The sequence below is a fragment of the Podarcis muralis genome, chromosome 8 (genome assembly GCF_964188315.1).
Source record: "Podarcis muralis chromosome 8, rPodMur119.hap1.1, whole genome shotgun sequence".
NCBI classification, from domain to species: Eukaryota; Metazoa; Chordata; class Lepidosauria; order Squamata; family Lacertidae; genus Podarcis; species Podarcis muralis.
The window spans coordinates 9,277,823-9,296,429 of record NC_135662.1 but is presented as its reverse complement, the minus strand read 5'-3'; the positions used below and the strand labels follow the sequence as shown (position 1 = coordinate 9,296,429).

The 18,607-nt window shown below is 42.9% G+C and overlaps 1 protein-coding gene across 3 annotated transcripts in view; it reads left to right on the top strand.

The window, feature by feature from the left end:
* The window catches only part of KHDRBS3 (KH RNA binding domain containing, signal transduction associated 3), a 114,511-nt gene that overhangs the window by 33,882 nt on the left and 62,022 nt on the right, over window positions 1-18,607 (top strand). For all 3 annotated transcript variants that reach the window (XM_028736109.2, XM_077932722.1, XM_077932721.1), the window contains exon 2: window positions 15,917-16,038. In XM_028736109.2, the coding sequence (XP_028591942.1) occupies window positions 15,917-16,038 (122 nt within the window). The remainder of the gene's footprint in view (window positions 1-15,916; window positions 16,039-18,607) is intronic.

Below are 18,607 nucleotides of genomic sequence, written 5' to 3'. Positions count from 1 at the left end.
TAAAAATAATATCTTCAGTCTGCCACACAATATTGCTACCTGCCACCCCAATCTCTGCCGACCGCCCAGCACAATATTCCAAGCCGTTTGGCACCCAATCTGGGCCTGTGTTCCTTTGGGGAAAACAACAACAACAACAACAATTTTTATTTATACCCCGCCCTCCCCAGCCAAGGCCGGGCTTAGAGCGGCTTACAAGCAATAATAAAAACAAGTTGAATGATTACAACTTAAAACCATGAGGCACGGCGGAGTCTTCAGGGTCTTTGAAATATGATTTATTTACACCAAATGTTTTAAGTAGAGAGAAATTTCACAGCATTCGCATCTCAGGAGGACCCCGTCCTTCACAGCAGCCCAGCACCGGGTTCCCAGACATCTCCATGCCTCTCTCTCAGCTTCAGCCAGCCTGCCAAGATGGTTCTGGCTTTCACAGCAGCTGATTGAGTTCTCTCTCTCCCTCCCCTCTAAATTCCAAAAGGACACATTTTTTCTGTGTGACAACTTGGCAACCTCCTCTTCTCACCGGCGAGCCCCCTGCCTGGTTGATGGTTTCCATTGATGGGTTAATGACTTGCTTCTAGCACCTTTTCTTTCTTACAAAAGTACTTTACTTTCTTATAAAAGTAATTGTATTTCTTACACGTTTGAGGCCCTGACCTGGAAAAGAAGCTTAGCCTGTATTTTTTTTTACTGGCCTGGCATTTCCCCTTCAATACTCCAAATATTATCTAAATTCTACCATTTATTAATTTCAAGCAGGGCAGTTAAGGTGCCCTTGCAACCCTCAAACTCTGTTACCCCAAATCTGTAGCAATATATTTGGTCAGCTCTCTAAAGGGGATATTTTTTTCACAATTTTATTTAGCTTCTGTTGAAGTAAGCCTGTGGGCACCATCAAAATGCACCTTTCTTTTTTGTGTTTTTTTGAAAATATTCATTAAGTACAGTATTCAAATTTCTGAAATGGTGGCATTTCTTTTTTTAGTTAAAAGGGTTTAGTGTGTCAAGCCTCCTCAAACCATGGCACCTGCTGTGTTTGTAAAAGGCAGCTAAGTAGAAAGCTGTTCCTTTTATTATCGTTTCTTCAGTAATGGTCCATCTTTTACTATTATAATTACGGAAAGAATCAATTACATTTCTCATAGCTATTTTTCATATCTCGGAAAATGAGTTCTTTGTGTTGAGTGTGGGAGGCAGGAGACTTCGGAATGGATTCTCTCTGGAACTTGGGCCTTGTTTGGGCATTTAAATCCCCCACAAATAAGGGAGATGATGACCAAGGGCAGTAGCTCTGCTCTCTCCATCCCTTAAGAGGTTTGCATTCCCAAGGCTCAGAGGTTTTCCTGCATTTGGTGTTGGTTGGCATCTGTCTGTCTCGAGAGACAGTGGAAGAGTGTCTTCAGGGGGGAGGTCAAACCATTGGAGAGTTACAGTGCTTGGTCAATGCTGTGAATACACAACGTGGCGCCGTGGATATCTGCAAGGGATTGGCACACAGCATGGTTAATGTTGCTGGCGTTTATGGCGTGTTTGCCGGCGTTCATGGTGTGTGGGTCCCTTACCTTTCCCGCCCCGACCTGGCCACAGTGATCCATGCGACGGTTACCTCCAGGCTTGACTACTGTAATTCGCTCTACCCGGGGCTGCCCTTGAAGCTGTCTCAGAAACTCCAGCGGGTGCAGAATGCTGCAGTGAGGCTCCTCACGGGGTCTCTGCCATGGGAGCATATTCACCCAGTGCTTTTCAAGCTGCACTGGCTCCCGGTGGAGTACAGGGTCAGATTTAAGGTGCTGGTTTTGACCTTTAAAGCCCTTCACGGCCTCGGACCCTCGTACCTACGGGACCGCCTCTCCCAGTATGCCCCACAGAGAGCCTCAAGGTCCATAAATAGCAACACCCTAGAGGTCCCGGGCCCTAAGGAAGTCAGATTAGCCTCAACCAGAGCCAGGGCCTTTTCAACACTGGCTCCGGCCTGGTGGAACGCTCTTCCTCATGAGACCAGGGCCCTGCAGGATCTGATTTCTTTCCGCAGGGCCTGTAAGACAGAGTTGTTCCGCTTGGCCTTTGGCTTGGAGCCAATTTGATTCCCTCCCCCTCTTCCTTTTTTCTTTTCTCCTCCTGTGATGAGGCTGCATTTTAATGTTTCAATGTTGTATTTTAATCTTGTTTTTAAGTTGTATTCGTTCAACTTGTTTTTATTATTGCTTGTTAGCTGCCCTGAGCCCGGCCTTGGCTGGGGAGGGCAGGGTATAAATAAAATTTATGATTATTATGATTATTATTATTATTTCTTGTTCTGCCAATATTTTGATCTGATCAGTTGTTTCGGCTCTTGGCATGTGGTCATTGTCAGTTGAGCAAAAGTTGGGCTTACTTTAACCAATCGAATCATTGAGAATAAACTAGAAATGGAGTGTAGGGGCCATGTTTGGGTGTGTGCTTGCATAGTCCAGGGGATGTCTAGATTTAGGAAATCCAAAGAATAATGCACAACACTATCTCAGTTCATATTTTACAGGCCCCTGCCCTAGACAAGGCATAGGCAAACTCGGCCATCCAGATGTTTTGGGACTACAACTCCCATCATCCCTAGCTAACAGGACCAGCGGGCAGGGATGATGGGAATTGTAGTCCCAAAACAGCTAGAGGGCCGAGTTTGCCAATGCCTGCCCTAGACCATCTCCAGATGCAGAAACACAAGTTCTGTCCGCATCACCTTTTCTTTTAAAAAGTACATATTTATCTGCACAGATAAGTAACCTTTGAGGTGAAACTTAAGGAATTATTGGACTGCATCAAAATGCTGATTCAAAACATCCTTTGCTTGTAGTTGGGTTCTGCTGAGTTTGTAGCAGCAGTGCAGGGCAGACTGCGCTGATCTAGCTAATTTACAGGACCTAAACTCTCTCGCTGCCTTGATTTTAGAGGGGGGCGGGGAGCTAATGTCTAGCCTTGATTTCTGCATGTCAAAATAACTAACAAAGATGGAACAGAAACAGATGGGAGCAGGGGAAACATAGTTATGGGGGAATAGTGTTTGCATGTGTATAGCAAGCCGTTCCATTTTTCTGATACTTTTTATCTTGCTGTGTTCTTGTACTGTTTATTCCTGGTATGTCTGTCTTGGGGGAAATGAAAAAACTCTTCTACTAGGAGAAACTTGAGGAATTCACATTCTGTTTAAAAGAATCGAATTTTGCCTTTATTTCCTAATGACACTTGTTTTGCCAACATTATGTTCCTCTTACTCAGTTTTGTATATAAATACAAAAAAGTAGAGTATATCAACACGAGGCAAAATGGCTGGCTGTGGTTTGATGATCAAAGCTTATGCTCAGAAATGAACAAGCCCCTTTTGCCCCCATTGTGTGAGGCCTGATTAAAACAGGAAATCCTCAACCATTGTTTCTGACTTCCTCTGAACTGGAAAGCTGGCTAGGAGCTTCTGAACAAGTCAGGATGTTAAACCACAGTCTGAAGTTTGTTTACAAAAGTCGCTTATTCCAAAGCAGATAACTAATTTGTCGGTTCAGATGAGTTGGGAAGCTACGACTAATTAGCGACTGACTGCTTTAATTGTGGTTCACACAGAGGGAAGTTACGGAAGCAGTTTTGTTGAATCGGGTTAAGACCAAGAGAAATCCTCCTCTCCATGTATTATTTTTGGTTGGATTTTTTTAGTTGCATCTGTTTGTATGGGTGTGGGGTTTGTTTTTTTTGGGGGGGGGTGGGGGCGAGCAGACACACACAATATCCTACATGCATCTTGCACAATAACGGTGAAAAGACAGAAAAAGCTTCAGTGCAATCTGTATTGTATTCAGTGGGACTGTTCCTGAATAAGGAGTGTTCAGCAATGCTAAAAATTTGTCAAATCATGAGAAATATGGAGAAAATGGATACGATACTATAATCTTTACAGTGGCACCTCAGGTTAAGAACTTAATTCGTTCTAGAGGTCCGTTCTTAACCTGAAGCACCACTTTAGCTAATGGGGCCTCCCGCTGCCGCCGCACAATTTCTGTTCTCATCCTGAAGCAAAGTTCTTAACCCGAGGTACTATTTCTGGGTTAGTGGAGTCTGTAACCTGAAGCGTATGTAACCCGAAGTGTACGTAACCTGAGGTACCACTGTATTGTCATTGTCCCATACAGAACAACGAAATTGAAAATCTACATCAGACATTCAGAAACCAACAAGCCTGCTATCCCAGCTATCCCAGCCTGGTTAACTCCCTAAAAACTCTGATACCCCAATATACTCCCATAGAGACTACCTTACACTGCATTTAAAACCAAAATCGCATTTGAATAGAAACTGTTTCTTAGGCGGCTAGTCCTAGTCTTTATAACCCTGTACCTTCTTCCAGGGATGCAGGTGGCGCTGTGGGTTAAACCACAGAGCCTAGGACTTGCTGATCAGAAGGTCGGCGGTTCAAATCCCCGTGACGGGGTGAGCTCCCGTTGCTCGGTCACTGCTCCTGCCCACCTAGTAATTCGAAAGCATGTCAAAGTTCAAGTAGATAAATAGGTACCGCTCCGGCGGGAAGGTAAACGGCGTTTCCGTGCGCTGCTCTGGTTCGCCAGAAGCGGCTGAGTCATGCTGGCCGCATGACCCGGAAGCTGTACGCCGGCTCCCTCGGCCAATAAAGCGAGATGAGCGCCGCAACCCCAGAGTCAGCCACGACTGGACCTTATGGTCAGGGGTCACTTTACCTTTACCTATGTCTTGAACAGCTCGAATCATTTGAAGTATATTGACAGTACTTTTAAAAAGAAATAGGTGTTACAAAACCTGCTTGTAATTGGTAAAATTCGTGATTTAAATCAAATACATCTGATATTAGCAATGCCTAAGATGTAGAAATTAGGCAATAAACTTCGGCTGTCTTACAAAATACCTGCAGATATGGGCATATATTCTTCTGAGTCCATGATTACTTCAGGCCTTGCTTACTCAAGTTTCCATCGCAAAGAGTTTTTTAGATTTGTTCAGTTTATTAATGGCCTTTAGCAGAATTCTGCAGTCGCTGCCAATGTGCTTCTTAAACCTGTACAGTTTGGAACTTGGATTCCTAAGAGAACAGTTTATCCTGTTCCAGATCTGCTGCAGAGGATTTTTTTTGGCTATGGTGCCTTTAGTTGATATCTCCTGCACAGCAAAGTGGGTGAGAGTCTTTTTAGAAGCAGAGCATAACTTTGAAAATCTTCCTCCTCTGAGAATGGCTGACACCTACTCTTATTTGAGTATTTTGCACCAGTTGAATACCTGGTTATTCATCCAGGCCTTGGTTGGAGTTTAGTGGCAAGGTTGAGATATACCGTATTTTTCGCTTTATAAGATGCACCAGACCACAAGAGGCACCTAGTTTTTGGAGGAGGGAAAAAAAAAATCTGAATCTCAAAAGCCAGAACAGCAAGAGGGATCGCTACGCAGTGAAAGCAGCAATCCCTCTTGCTGTTCTGGCTTCTGTGATAGCTGCACAGCCTGCATTCGCTCCATAAGACGCACACACATTTCCCCTTACTTTTTAGGAGGGAAAAAAGTGAGTCTTATAGAGCAAAAAATACGGTATATAAATTATTAGCTGGTTGTACTTTATCTGCTTCGTTTTCATAAATATTTCATAAATATTTGTTTTCATGTAATCTGCTTTGGAACTGTGTAAATGCAAAGGAGAGAGGGGAAGGAATCTTTCTTTGTCTTTTTTTGAAAATGTTCAGTTACCCACTGAAGGACAAGAAATTTGACCTGGTAAAGAAGCAGGCCAGGTGTGCATAGGAGAGACTTGAAGGTTGTGTACCATTTTTTGGGGGAAGGAAGAGAGTCCCATCAATGACTTGAGCTTTCTGGAGGAAGAACAGGTTATAAAATAAAAGATTTCTTAGGAAGTTAGTGGAATCCTGTTGAGGGGAAATGGTGCTGAATGTGGAAAGAAGCATAACCGAAAGGGTAGGGAAATAAATGTCTCTGAATTGTGGAACAGATGAAAGCGGGACATGCTGATAGCCATAAAACGAAGAGAATATAGCTAGAAGCTGTTATATAAACCAGCAAGGAGGACTTTAGATACCTAAATTTGCTGGGCTCTTCAGAGGTTAGAGAGAAGAAAGAAATGAAAGCGATGACTTTAGGTGTATATCAGACATCTAAAGAGCAGGCATTATGAAGCAGCAAGGAGAACCAGTAATGCCAAATGAGTTTGCTATTGCATCTACAAAAGGGAGTATATAACTCGGAACAGGTCACAAATATAGACACAGCTTGTTTGTTACATACATGATATTTCTTCCAGCATACCACTCCAGCATTCATGGCTAACTTGCCCAGATTCTTATCATCTCATTAACTTACCTTCAGCACACATTAAATCCTATATCAAGTAAGTTGTGTCATTGTGAGTTTTCTGCCCATGTTTGCCATGTAACTTACAGCCACTTCATACTTGCATGTGAACAGATTTGGCTTGGATACCCACTTTCCACACTTGCATGCAGGGATTTAACAGTGTAAATATGTCCTTAGTTGGAGTGTCTGAGAGTTGCAAATCCATCTATCTGTTCTGATTTTGTTAATTTTTTATTGCTAGTCCCAAATTTGACTTGTATAATATTGATTTATTCATGAAAGCAGGCATGGGAAGGATCCCCTCTTTCTGCAGATATAGTAGCCAGAATTCCTAGAACTGGGGAGCAAAAGAAACTGCTTTTGAAACGGATAATAGCATGAGCCATGGGGGTTTCTGATGCATTTAAATATAGTTTTTGTTCCTTTTTAATCTTCCACTGAATTAGTACAAAGCCTGTTGTGTGGGCCCTAAGCAGTGATTTGAATCCTGCCTGGTAACTGTCCCTGAATTACCTTTTTAGCAGGCAGCTCTATAAACAGCATCTTACTGGAAGTGGATTTCTGTAGTCTTCCCATGGTGTGTAGATCTTGTTTGGAACTACAGGCATAGCTCGTTTTATTGCGCTTTGCTTTTTGAACTTCACAGACATTGCTCCTTACAAGGACACAAGTGCAGCAGCAGGCAGCACAGCCACTTCTAGGAAAAAGAAGTCCTCCTCTGCCACTGCCACTGTTTGAAATTAGCCAGGTGCCAGGCGCATTTTGCACCTGGCTATTGACCACTTGCAGGGACGCGGGTGGCGCTGTGGGTAAAACCTCAGTGCCTAGGACTTGCTGATCGTAAGGTCGGCGGTTCGAATCCCCGCGGCGGGGTGAGCTCCCGTTGTTCGGTCCCAGCTCCTGCCCACCTAGCAGTTTGAAAGCACCCTTAAGTGCAAGTAGATAAATAGGTACCGCTTTATAGCGGGAAGGTAAACGGCGTTTCCATGTGCGGCACTGGTGCTGGCTCGCCAGTTGCAGCTTCGTCACGCTGGCCACTTGACGGCGCCGGCTCCCAGCCTCTTGAGCGAGATGAGCGCGCAACCCTAGTGTCGGTCACGACTGGCCCGTACCGGCAGGGGTATCTTTGCCTTACTATTGACCACTTGCAACCAATTGCAGATGTCCGGGTTCCAGGATGGCGACTGACATCTCCACCATCTGGAGATGTATGCCTGAGGATCATTGGATCTGGACTGTTTTCACACACAAATACCACATCCTGTAGAATTCAGTCAGTTATATTTTATCTGCACAATCAGAATATCTTGAACCAAAATGCTTTTTCTGAGCAGGAGCAGTCACCATTAAGAAAAAGTGATATGCCAATAAGTATACAGTGGTACCTTGGGTTAAGAACTTAATTTGTTCTGGAGGTCCGTTCTTAACCTGAAACTCTTCTTAATCTGAAGCACCGCTTTAGCTAATGGGGCCTCCTGCTGCTGCCGCACCGCCAGAGCACAATTTCTGTTCTCATCCTGAAGCAAAGTTCTTAACCCGAGGTACTATTTCTAGGTTAGTGGCGCCTGTAACCTGAAGCTTATGTAACCCGAGGTACCACTGTTTCTATCTATATATACAAGGACTGTCCCTGGATCAAGTGACTTTTCTTTAAGTTCTCGAAGTTCTTAACCGAGCTCAAGGTGGTCATCTGAACTAGCCAGATGTTTAACTGGGAATCAATCATAGTCAGCCCATCATTTGAAAAATAATACCTTAGAGCGGTCTTGCCCCAAAATGGCAACTAGACACTCTGTTTTGGCAACTGTAACCTTGCTTTAAGGAGCCATTTTTTTGTCTGTTGTTTCTGAGTTTCTAACACGGGCCTCCACCCTTCTACTGGCCATGGGGTAGACCTGGCAAGGGCTGGAGCTGGGGTTTTGCGGGGGCTGGCTTAATAGACTACAGTATAGTGTGAACATAACTTTTATATGAACTGGGAAACCAAAAAAAGTGTGATTGGCTTTATTGTGGCAGTCTGGAACTGAACTTACAGTATCTCCAAGGTATGTTTGTAGTTGTACGTAGAAACCAGCCCATTACGATTGCAGTCCATCACAAGCTAAACTTTAAGATCAAGCTGTAGAGCTTACTGTTGTGATTTGAAGCACCATTATGAACCCCATTAAAGATTTATTTTGTGATAATAACTTTGATAATGTACTAGGCAAAATGAATGCCATAAGCAAAGCTTAAGCTACTCCTTGGGACAGATTCATTTTCAGACTTCTCATAACTCTCCACTTGGATTTGTCATGCTAAAATAAAAATTAAATAAATAAAACCCCACTGGCAGAGCCCTGAGAAGAGTCTTTGAATGCTGTCAGAACGAAAGGGCGTTGAATATTTGTTTCTATTACATTTCTGTCCCAGCTTTCCTCCCAAAGGAACCCAGGGTGACAAACATATAAGTGGTAGAATGAATAATAATAATAAAAAATTATTAATAATAATAATACATTATTTATACCCCGCCCTTCCCGGTTCACAAAACCGGGCTCAGGGCGGCTAACAACAAATTTAAAACACTTAATTGTAGAAGCATACTTGAAACTTGAAATACTTGAAACGTCTAAAAAGATGTAAAACAACCACATTACCCTCACAGCCAATCATTTCAAGATTGCTGGGAAGAGTATCTTTCGACCATCAAATGCCAGGGTCAGCAGGAATGTTTCCAAAGTCCTCCTGAAAGTTAGTGATGGAGACTGACACACCTCACCAGGGAGGGGACTTCCACAAGTAGGGGGCTGCCACCGAGAAGGCACTGTTGTGGGTTAGCGTCACCCAGGAAGACCCAACCACTGGCACCACCAGTTAGAATATTTTGAATGTGGAGCTCATTTTCGCGGAAATTGTATTTGATAAAGCAGAAGGACTCCGGGTTTTGCAGAAGTGCCTACTTGATCCAAGTGTTTCCTGTTTGGCCTTGGCTACTGATGGAAGTCTCTAGAGCGGGAAGTACGTGCGGCAGGAAAAAACAGCAGCACATCACTTTAATAAGGCCCTAAATTCTTTTGCACGCAACTTTAATAGAAGTAACATAGCCGACAATAATAGTCCTCCCAGAGGAAGATTTAATTCTATCTTTGAGATTAAAGCGAAACAAGTCTACTTTTCCATTATCTAATGCACTCAATTATATTATGGTCTGCCATGTGGGTTCAGTGGGAAGCAATCCTTGCTTAGCCTACTCTGCTCTGAACAAAATCCAGTAATTCCTCCACCGACATGAATTTCTGGACTACTATAAACATTTGGGTCCATGGTTTGGGAACACGGGGATTTTAATCCTTAGCATTATCAGAAACCTTAATCACATGTTCATCTATTATATTTGAGCTAGGAGACGCACAAAGCCTACTAGTAGTACAGAATGTAATCTAGGGATTAAGGGAAGGCAAATCCGCCTGCTCATTCGACCTTGAAAATCTGATTGGATTTCCTCATTGCTCTGGCTTGGCTATCCACTATTAATTTAGCATGCTATATAGTGGAAACAATCCTGAAGTGAGTTTTGGGGCTACTTTGATAGCACCTGGGTTTCATGCTTCCTCAGAACAGAAGTGGAAATGAGGAGAATGGACAAGGTCACCTTTGACATTTATTTTGTGGTAGCGAGAAACTGGTCAAAGTGACAGTAGGCAGCTTGCAACTTCTGGTTCTACACGGGGTTCTTCTTAGACTTCATTGTATCATAGATGACCCTTGAATCCCTTCCAACTCTAATATTCTATGATTCTATGTTAGTTTGTCCTCAATTGATAATAAATAAAAGTAAATATTAATATTAATAATTTGTTGTCGTTTACTCGTGTCCGACTCTTCGTGACCCCATGGACCAGAGCACGCCAGGCACTTCTGTCTTCCACTGCCTCCTGCAGAAGACTGCCTTCCAGGGAGTCTTCTCTTCTCATGAGGTGGCCAGGTATTGGAGCCTCAGCTTCAGGATCTGTCCTTCCAGTGAGCACTCAGGGCTGATTTCCTTCAGAAAAGATAGGTTTGATCTTCTTGCAGTCCATGGGACTCTCAAGAGTCTCCTCCAGCACCATAATTCAAAAGCATCAATTCTTTGGCAATCAGCCTTCTTTATGGTCCAGCTTTCACTTCCATACATCACTACTGGGAAAACCGTAGCTTTTACTATACGGACCTTTGTTGGCAAGGTGATGTCTCTACTTTTTAATAATAAATAATATTAATTACAAGAGTTTCCATATTTCTCCGTGTATAAGACGTCCACATGTATAAAACAACCCCTATTTTTTTTACCCAAAATTAAGAAAATGCACTATGCACTCTCCGTGTATAAGACGACCCCTTATTTTTAACTTCAAAAATTTAGGAAAAAATATAGTCTAATGCACAGAAAAATATGGTAATCGTGATAGCCCTCTATGGCTGCATAGAAGAATTCTGCTGAGTAGCGTAAAATGGGAATGGCAAATTTTCTGTGAATTCCCCACCCCCACCCCCAGTGCTTCATATATCCGTGGAAAGTTTTCCATTTTTAAAGGTTCACGCCGTAAAATTCTGTAGCCATAATCAATGAATGCTGATGCAGTTGGACCAGTGGGCGGATGCCAATACAGTGTTAGATAATTTTGGTAGTTTTTAAAATTTACATTCGTTTATCCAGGTTATCATCCCTAGGAAATGTAGGAGAGAATACATACACGTTTTACTAATTTGTAAGCAGAGCCCGAGGAGCACAGAACAAAACAACAGATGCGCAGAACGAGCCAAATCGAAGTCTTGATTCACAGAACTGGTTGTGCGGCTCGCATAAAAACCCAGGCTAAAATACTTGCTTCATATCAAACTTGCATGTGGAACCCGAACTTAAACTAAGCATCTTCATTTTTGTTTCACTCTAGCAAATAGAAAGAGTTGTGCATCATATCCTTTCTCAAGCTGATAGAAATGAGGATGTTTGCCTAAGTTGTGTTGTGTTTAAAGTGTTTTGAGATACTTAGAAGGAGTCACCATTGTGCCTAAGCCAGGCATAGGCAAACTCTGGCCCTCCAGATGCTTGGGACTACAATTCCCATCATCCCTGACCACTGGTCCTGTTAGCTAGGGATGATGGGAGTTGTAGCCCCAAAACATCTAGAGCAGTGTTCCCCAACCTTGGGCCTCCAGCTGTTTTTGGACTACAACTCCCATCATCCCTCGCTAGCAAGACCAGTGGTCAAATATGATGGGAATTGTAGTCCAAAAACAGCTGGAGGCCCAAGGTTGGGGAACACTGATCTAGAGGACCGAGTTTGCCTATGCCTGGCTAAGCGCTGGGCAGGAGCTATGCATGTGTGGCATTGTAGTCAAAACAAGTGCAGGCTATTCTGAAGGCGTATGTGCCATTTGATTTGGACCAAGTCTACCTAGGCTAGCCTTCCCCACCCTGATGCCTTCCAGATATTTTGCCTCCTGTTGACCATGCTGGCTGTGACTGACCGGAACAGTAGCCCAAAATGTCTGGAAAAGGGCATTGAATTGGGAAAGACTGACCTAGGCTCAGCCAATCATAACTTAGGCTGTGTACACATCACACCATGGAAGCACATTCTTCCCCTCAAATAATTCTGGGCCCTGTAAGTTCACAGAGAATAAAAATGGTAGAATTTGTGGAGTTGGCGAAGATGACAGGGAGAATCGGGAATCGGCACGAAGAAAAATATCAAAAGGACTGGAGCAAATTTATTAATTATCTGAAAGAAAATCGTACTCATTTAAAAACATTTGTAGCATTAACGTGAAATGTTTTGCAATGTGAAATTAAGATGTTGATTTATAAACAAGAACGTGATATTTTAAGGTGATTATAGGATAAAGAAATGATTACGGGAATGCGAAAAATATGTTGTAGACTATAGGGATGTCAGAAAGAGAGATAGAAGGAGGTCTAAGCTCGTTTTGAGCAAATATTATAAGTTGTGAATATGTGTACTGAATTAAATGAAACATGGAAAATTCAATAAAAATTATGGTAAAAAAAAAAGAATTCTGGGCCCTGTAGGTTACCCTCCTTCACAGAGTTACAGTGTTCGAAACTCCCATTGTTCTAGGCGCATTTTGTGACAGGGAATTTCATTAGCGCGAGCAGTTTCTGAGCTCTGGGCGCAGTACTGCGCCTAAGATTTCAGACTAAAACTGCAGAGTGGAAGGAAAGGAGGACCTTTTTCAGCCACCCCACTTCCAGCTACTCTCCGAAGACTAAAGAAGAGACCGGGGGCAGCAGACTTTTTCAGCAGGGGGCCGGTTCACTGTCCCTCAGAGCTTGTGGGGGGCCAGACTATATTTTGAAGAAAAAAATGAACGAATTTCTATGCCCCACAAATAACCCAGAGATGCATTTTAAATAAAAGCACACATTCTACCCATGTAAAAACACACTGATTCCCGGATCGTCTGCGGGCCAGATTTAGAAGGCGATTGGGCCGGATCCAGCCCCCGGGCCTTAGTTTGCCTACCCATGAAAGAGACCCTCTTAAGAATATGAGGGGGGTGAGCAGGGGAAGGACCATGTGAAAATTGAACATAATATTTTAGCTGCAGTTCATTCATTTTCAGCTTTGCATTCTTGTTATTAGAAAAGCGTGCCTAGACATCCCGTTGTTGCGCCCATAACCTAGATTTAAAGATACCATTTAACTCCTAGCTTTCGTATCTCAGTTTCTAACACTGCAAGTTAGTTTCCAGCAGCCCTTTTACTACGGTACCCAGAATTCTTTGAGGGGTGAAATGTGCTTTGAATGTGCTTTAAAGGAATGGTTTGTATGCAGTCTTAGTCTAACCTAACCTAGTGAACAGGTTCTATAGCAGCTGTTCATAGCAGCTCCCAGTATCGTTTGTTCCTTATAGTATTTTTTACTGCAGTTTAACACTATTCTGTCTTTGGTATCTGTAGGGCTGTCTCAACTTTAGGATTGCTCTTCTGCCAAGGAAATGCCAGCTTCCTCAGTTTTCCATCATATTCTTGGAAACAAGTTTTCTGCTGCTTTTTTTTGGGGGGGGGGAATGCTGATCCGATACGATTTGGGTTTTTAAAAGTTTAATTGCATACCTGCAGTTGTTTCACCCTTAACGTATTTTAGGAACTGGTTTCAGCTTAAGAATTCTTGGGGGGAGAAATAGCTTGATAATGAAGCAAAACAGCAGATGTTTGCACTTTTGCTTATTACACGGCTTTTGTGTGTGCGCGTGTTTGTCTATTTCGGTCCTGTTTCCTAAATAATGTTTTCTGGCAAATACAGTTACGTTGGCAGTTGCGGAGGTTGGCAGTCCTAACTTCATTTTAGGAGAGCAGCCTTGCCTGCAAGTTTGACAGTGGGGTTCCAAACCGAAGTTAAATTCCTAACTCAAATAAAGTAGCCAATAAAAACTTTGTGGCCGTTTACTCTGTCTCGTCTGTTTTGAGGGGAAATTCTGAATATGTGTGTTGCTGTCAGCTGTGTACTTCATTGCCCCGAGGCAGGTTAGCAGTGTCTCACCCCCAGCTTGCAATATGAGGATAATAGCACCCATCTGTCTTAACAGAGCAGTTGCAGGGATTACTGCATGTGTCGCACTTTGATCACGACTATGTGCCTTATAAATGCTAAGTGCTGTCATCGGGAATGTGCCTCCATAGGTACAGAATGGGTTTATTTTAAGGCTGCCCTCTTCACATGGGATATTTTACGTTCTAGATAAGATACCAAAGCCTCAATTGAGGCCTTTTTGAGTTTAATGAAGAGTTTGGGAGAAAGCGGAACAAATGATGGCTAAATATACTTCTCCGTGATAATGAATATTCATTGTATCGGCGTCATTAATGAGGTACTTAGGAATACTGTGTTCAGGTTTAGCCCTTGTTAAATGGCGAAAAAAACTATTTGAGAATAATTGAAGAGTTGTGTAGGATTAATTCCTTCCTTTCTCAAATCCGCCTGCTTCTAATTTGGAACTGCAAAGTTCTGAACGTGCTGACAACTTTCCTTGCCTCTTTTAGTGTGTATGAAGTCCTAAATGTCTTTAGGCAGCAGCTGATTAAAGCCCAGGAATAGAACACTTTCCTCTTAGGAGGATGAAGAGCGTATGGAAGGAAGTAGTTTTACACAGTGTGCGTTAAACCTAAAAGAAAGGAACTGTCCCAGAATTTCTTTGTTGGGCTTAATCCAAAGGTTCCCTTCCCGTGACAGAAGGCTACTTCCAGATCCGGCCCAGCGCTTTGTAGGAAGTAACAACAACACATAACCTAAGCCCAGGGGTCAGCAACCTTTTTCAGCAGGGGGCCGGTCCATCGTCCCTCCGACCTTGTGGGGGGCCGGACTATATTTTGAAAAAAATAATAAAAAAATGAACAAATTCCTATGCCCCACAAATAACCCAGAGATGCACTTTAAATAAAAGGGCACATTCTACTCATGTAAAAACACGCTGATTCCCGGACCGTCCGCGGGCCAGATTGAGAAGGCGATTGGGCCGCATCCAGCCTCCGGGCCTTAGGTTGCCTACCCCTGACCTAAGCGGACAACCCCTTCCAAGAGCCCAGTGAGATCCTGACATTTTTTAGGAGGCATGGGATGTTGAGGGTCATTTGGAAAAGAACAGATATTGGGGCTGGGGAGCTGGAGATTGGAAGGCCCTGATTTTGAGCCCTTTACAGTATATAGTATTCTTGAACCCCTAACAGGAACAATGCATTGGAACGCTTCATTGTAGGTTCCACTTGGTAGCTGCTAGATTAGATGACTTCTTAAAAAGGAAAGACAGAGGATTCATTCGCCTCCCTGACTATTAAATTGTGTGAGTTTGAGCAGCAATGAAGAAACCAACCAGATAGAGGCATATTTCCACCTCCTTTTTTTATATAACCTCAAATCTTTGGCCCATGTGATTTCCAAGTGTACCTGGAACCATGAGGACAGACAGCCATAAATTGGAGTGGAATCTGGGATTCAACAGCTGTACTTTGCTCTCCATTGCTTAAATCAGGGCAATGTACGTAAGCGGAAGGAGCATAGCGAAATGCAGTGGTGCACCCATGCAGATTACATCCACGGCACCCCCTGTTAAAGCGACCAAGTATTAAATGATTTCTGAAGGTGCTTCCGTCAGCCACAGAACAGAGTGCTTGACTTGATAGACAAACAGACCAGCTTCCTGTGTTGCGTACTGTGAGATTTTTCAAAATTGCCCTGAAGAAAAACTTTTATGTTTTCGCTCTGTAAGACGCACCAGACCACAAGACACACCTAGTTTTTGGAGAAGGAAAACAAGAAAAAAAAATATTCTGAATCTCAGAAGCCAGAACAGCAAGAGGGATCGCTACGCAGTGAAAGCAGCAATCCCTCTTGCTGTTCTGGCTTCTGGGATAGCTGTGCAGCCTGCATTCGCTCCATAGGACGCACACACATTTCCCCTTACTTTTTAGGAGGGAAAAAGTGAGTCTTATAGAGCAAAAAAATACGATAAATCAGAAGATAAGTTCAAAGCAATTAGGGGAAATTAACGCTAAAAACAAATTGTGTTCTTTCTGTTGCAGAAATTGAAAAATTCCAAAAAGGGGAAGAAGGCAAGGAAGAAGAAAAGTACATTGATGTAGTGATTAACAAAAATATGAAATTGGGACAGAAAGTATTAATTCCAGTAAAACAGTTCCCCAAGGTAAGTTCAGTGTCATTAAACACCACCTGTTTTGCTTCTGATCACTTTGGATGTTACGGGCAGTTTGCTTGCTTTGTTTGTTTGTTTGTTTGTTTGTTTGTTTGTTTATTTGTTTATTTAAAGCAGCAGCAGCATCCAAGTGGACCCACAAGAAGAAGAAAAATCCACCACAGGGCGTATTCTTTATTTGGCCAAAAACTTGTGCAAACGTTCAACTTTTGCAGAACTGTTGTGGGGTGTGTGTGTGTGAGAGAGAGAAAACAGAGCAAGAAAGAGAAAACATGCTTTGCTGATAGTGAAATCCTCTGTGTCTGCATCTTACTTAATAAGATGGTGTGAGAAAGGAAGCAGGGTTAGGTGCAGCACAAGTGTCAGGTTGCACTGACACCTCTTGGGACACACAAAACTACAATGGCTGCGCCTGGATCTTTGCAAATACAAAAGCTGGCTATTAGACAGGTAGGTCTGTCCTCGTCCGAAACCCACAGGTTCATTTCCAGGCCCCTCAGAGCTGTGGGAGAAATCCTCAAGTTCTGTAGGCACGAGGAAAAGGCGAACCTAATTTTGGGTGTGTAAAAACTTGCAACGTTAAGATCCAACTCAATACGTTATTATGGGAGTTCTGTAATCTAAACCCAAGAGTGGGGAACCTCCTTATGTTGAGGTCCACTCCTCTTTCTCTCTCCTGTTCCCTATTGGGAAGGGGCAGGTCTGAACTGATTGCTTGCAAAGAGCTCTTTCAACCCCACCCAGTTCCTTTTTGGCTTTTTATGCCACCCCGTATACTCGCCGTATAAGTCTACCCCTCTTCCAATGCACACCAAATAAAAATTAAAAAACCAGTGTCCAGTCCGGCTCGGAAACCCGCTCTACTTCCCAGTGGCCGGGGGCTTCTGGGGCCAATTTTGAAGCTTATTTCTGCTTCATCTAGAGAGCTTGGTGTCCTCTGATTTAATTTGCTGTTGTTTTATCCTTTGGTGGGGAGTTGCTGCAGGAGCTGCTGCTGTAGCTGGCGTATAAGACGACCCCCGACTTTTGAGAAGATTTTCCTGGGTTAAAAAGTAGTCTTTTACCCCAGAAAATACAGTAAACTTGTAAGGCCACATGCAATCTTTTGCTACTACCTCATTAAAAATATTGTTATTATTATTACTATTTAAATTTCTATACCACCCTTTATCCAAGGATCACAGGGCAGTTTACAATAAAAATAAAATTAAGGTGAAATTATAACATGTACATCTTGATACAACAAAATGAGGCTATTTTATCTTATACAACCTGATAGGTCACTTTTTTTTTTACAGGGCTATTTTGTTGTATCGAGCTGTGTACTGATTCCTTTGTAACGAATAAATTTTTGCATGAATATTAGGTGTTGTTTTTTAAAAAAACCCAGCCTTTTGGACCCTTTTTGCCGACAGTGACTCTGCTTCAGAAATGAGTTTTGTTGAAGTTCCAGTGCCCAGGCTGTTTGCAAGCTCACTTCTGTTGACGAGTGAACACTGCAGATGAATTATGCAGTTGGAATTAATATGAGAGCAGTCCTATAGCAAGGTCAGCAAGGACCAGAGGGTTAGGATCCAGCAGACCTGAGAGTTCTTAGATCAGAGAGTGATTTGTACCTAAACCAGCCTTAGAAATTCTCTTTCCTCATCATTAAATGAAACTCATTCATCCCAACTGTAGCCTATGTTTCCTCCTGGGAGCTCTAGGTGGCATACATAATTCTCCTTCTCCCCATTTTATCCTTATAACAACCTTGTGAGGTAGACTAGGTTGAGAGTGAGTGGCTGGCCCAAGGGCACCCAGTGAGCTTCATGCCTGAATAGCTATTTGAACCCTGGTCTCCCAGGTTCTCGTCCAACTCTCTAACCAATGCACCACACTGATTCTTCTGCATGGCAGTAGAATTTCCTGATTTGGTTGTTCTTGCCTCGTGATTGAGTATATGAGTTGAAGGCCTGTCCCTTGGCTCTTCTTGGTTCAGGGAATAGATCTCTCATAATGTGGAAACAACCTCCCTATTTGCTGAAGAATTATTTGGGAGCAATTCTCCTGCTAACTAAGGGGCTCCCTCAATTTCCTTCAGTGATTCATGTCATTCTTCGCGTCTTGCATTTTTAGTCTCTTTTGAGGATGCTGGAATAGATGGATGGTTTTCACAGTACAGGGAAAGCAAAGAACTGGGGTGTCCCAAGGATCTGTAGCACATTTTTATAATAGCAATATGGGACATACATTAAATATTGAGACCGGAGACTATTTACTTATTCATTAACGAACTGGAGTCAGTACTAAGCAGCGAGGCAGCCCAGTAACTGAAACATCTATGCTGAAAAGTTATATCCTTTTTATGCTGGTTTTAACTATTTGGGTTTTCTGCAAAGTAACCTAGCATTTATACTTAGGTGAGGGCCCATAGAATATTCTCTGTTGGGGATGCTTAGCCCAGAACTGCAGTTCCCAGAGTTCACATTAAACCAGTTTTAAGTCTTTGGCAGCCTTCTCCAACTTGGTTCTTCTAGATGTTTTGGGCTCCACTTCCTTCAGCCCTGAGCCAGCATTA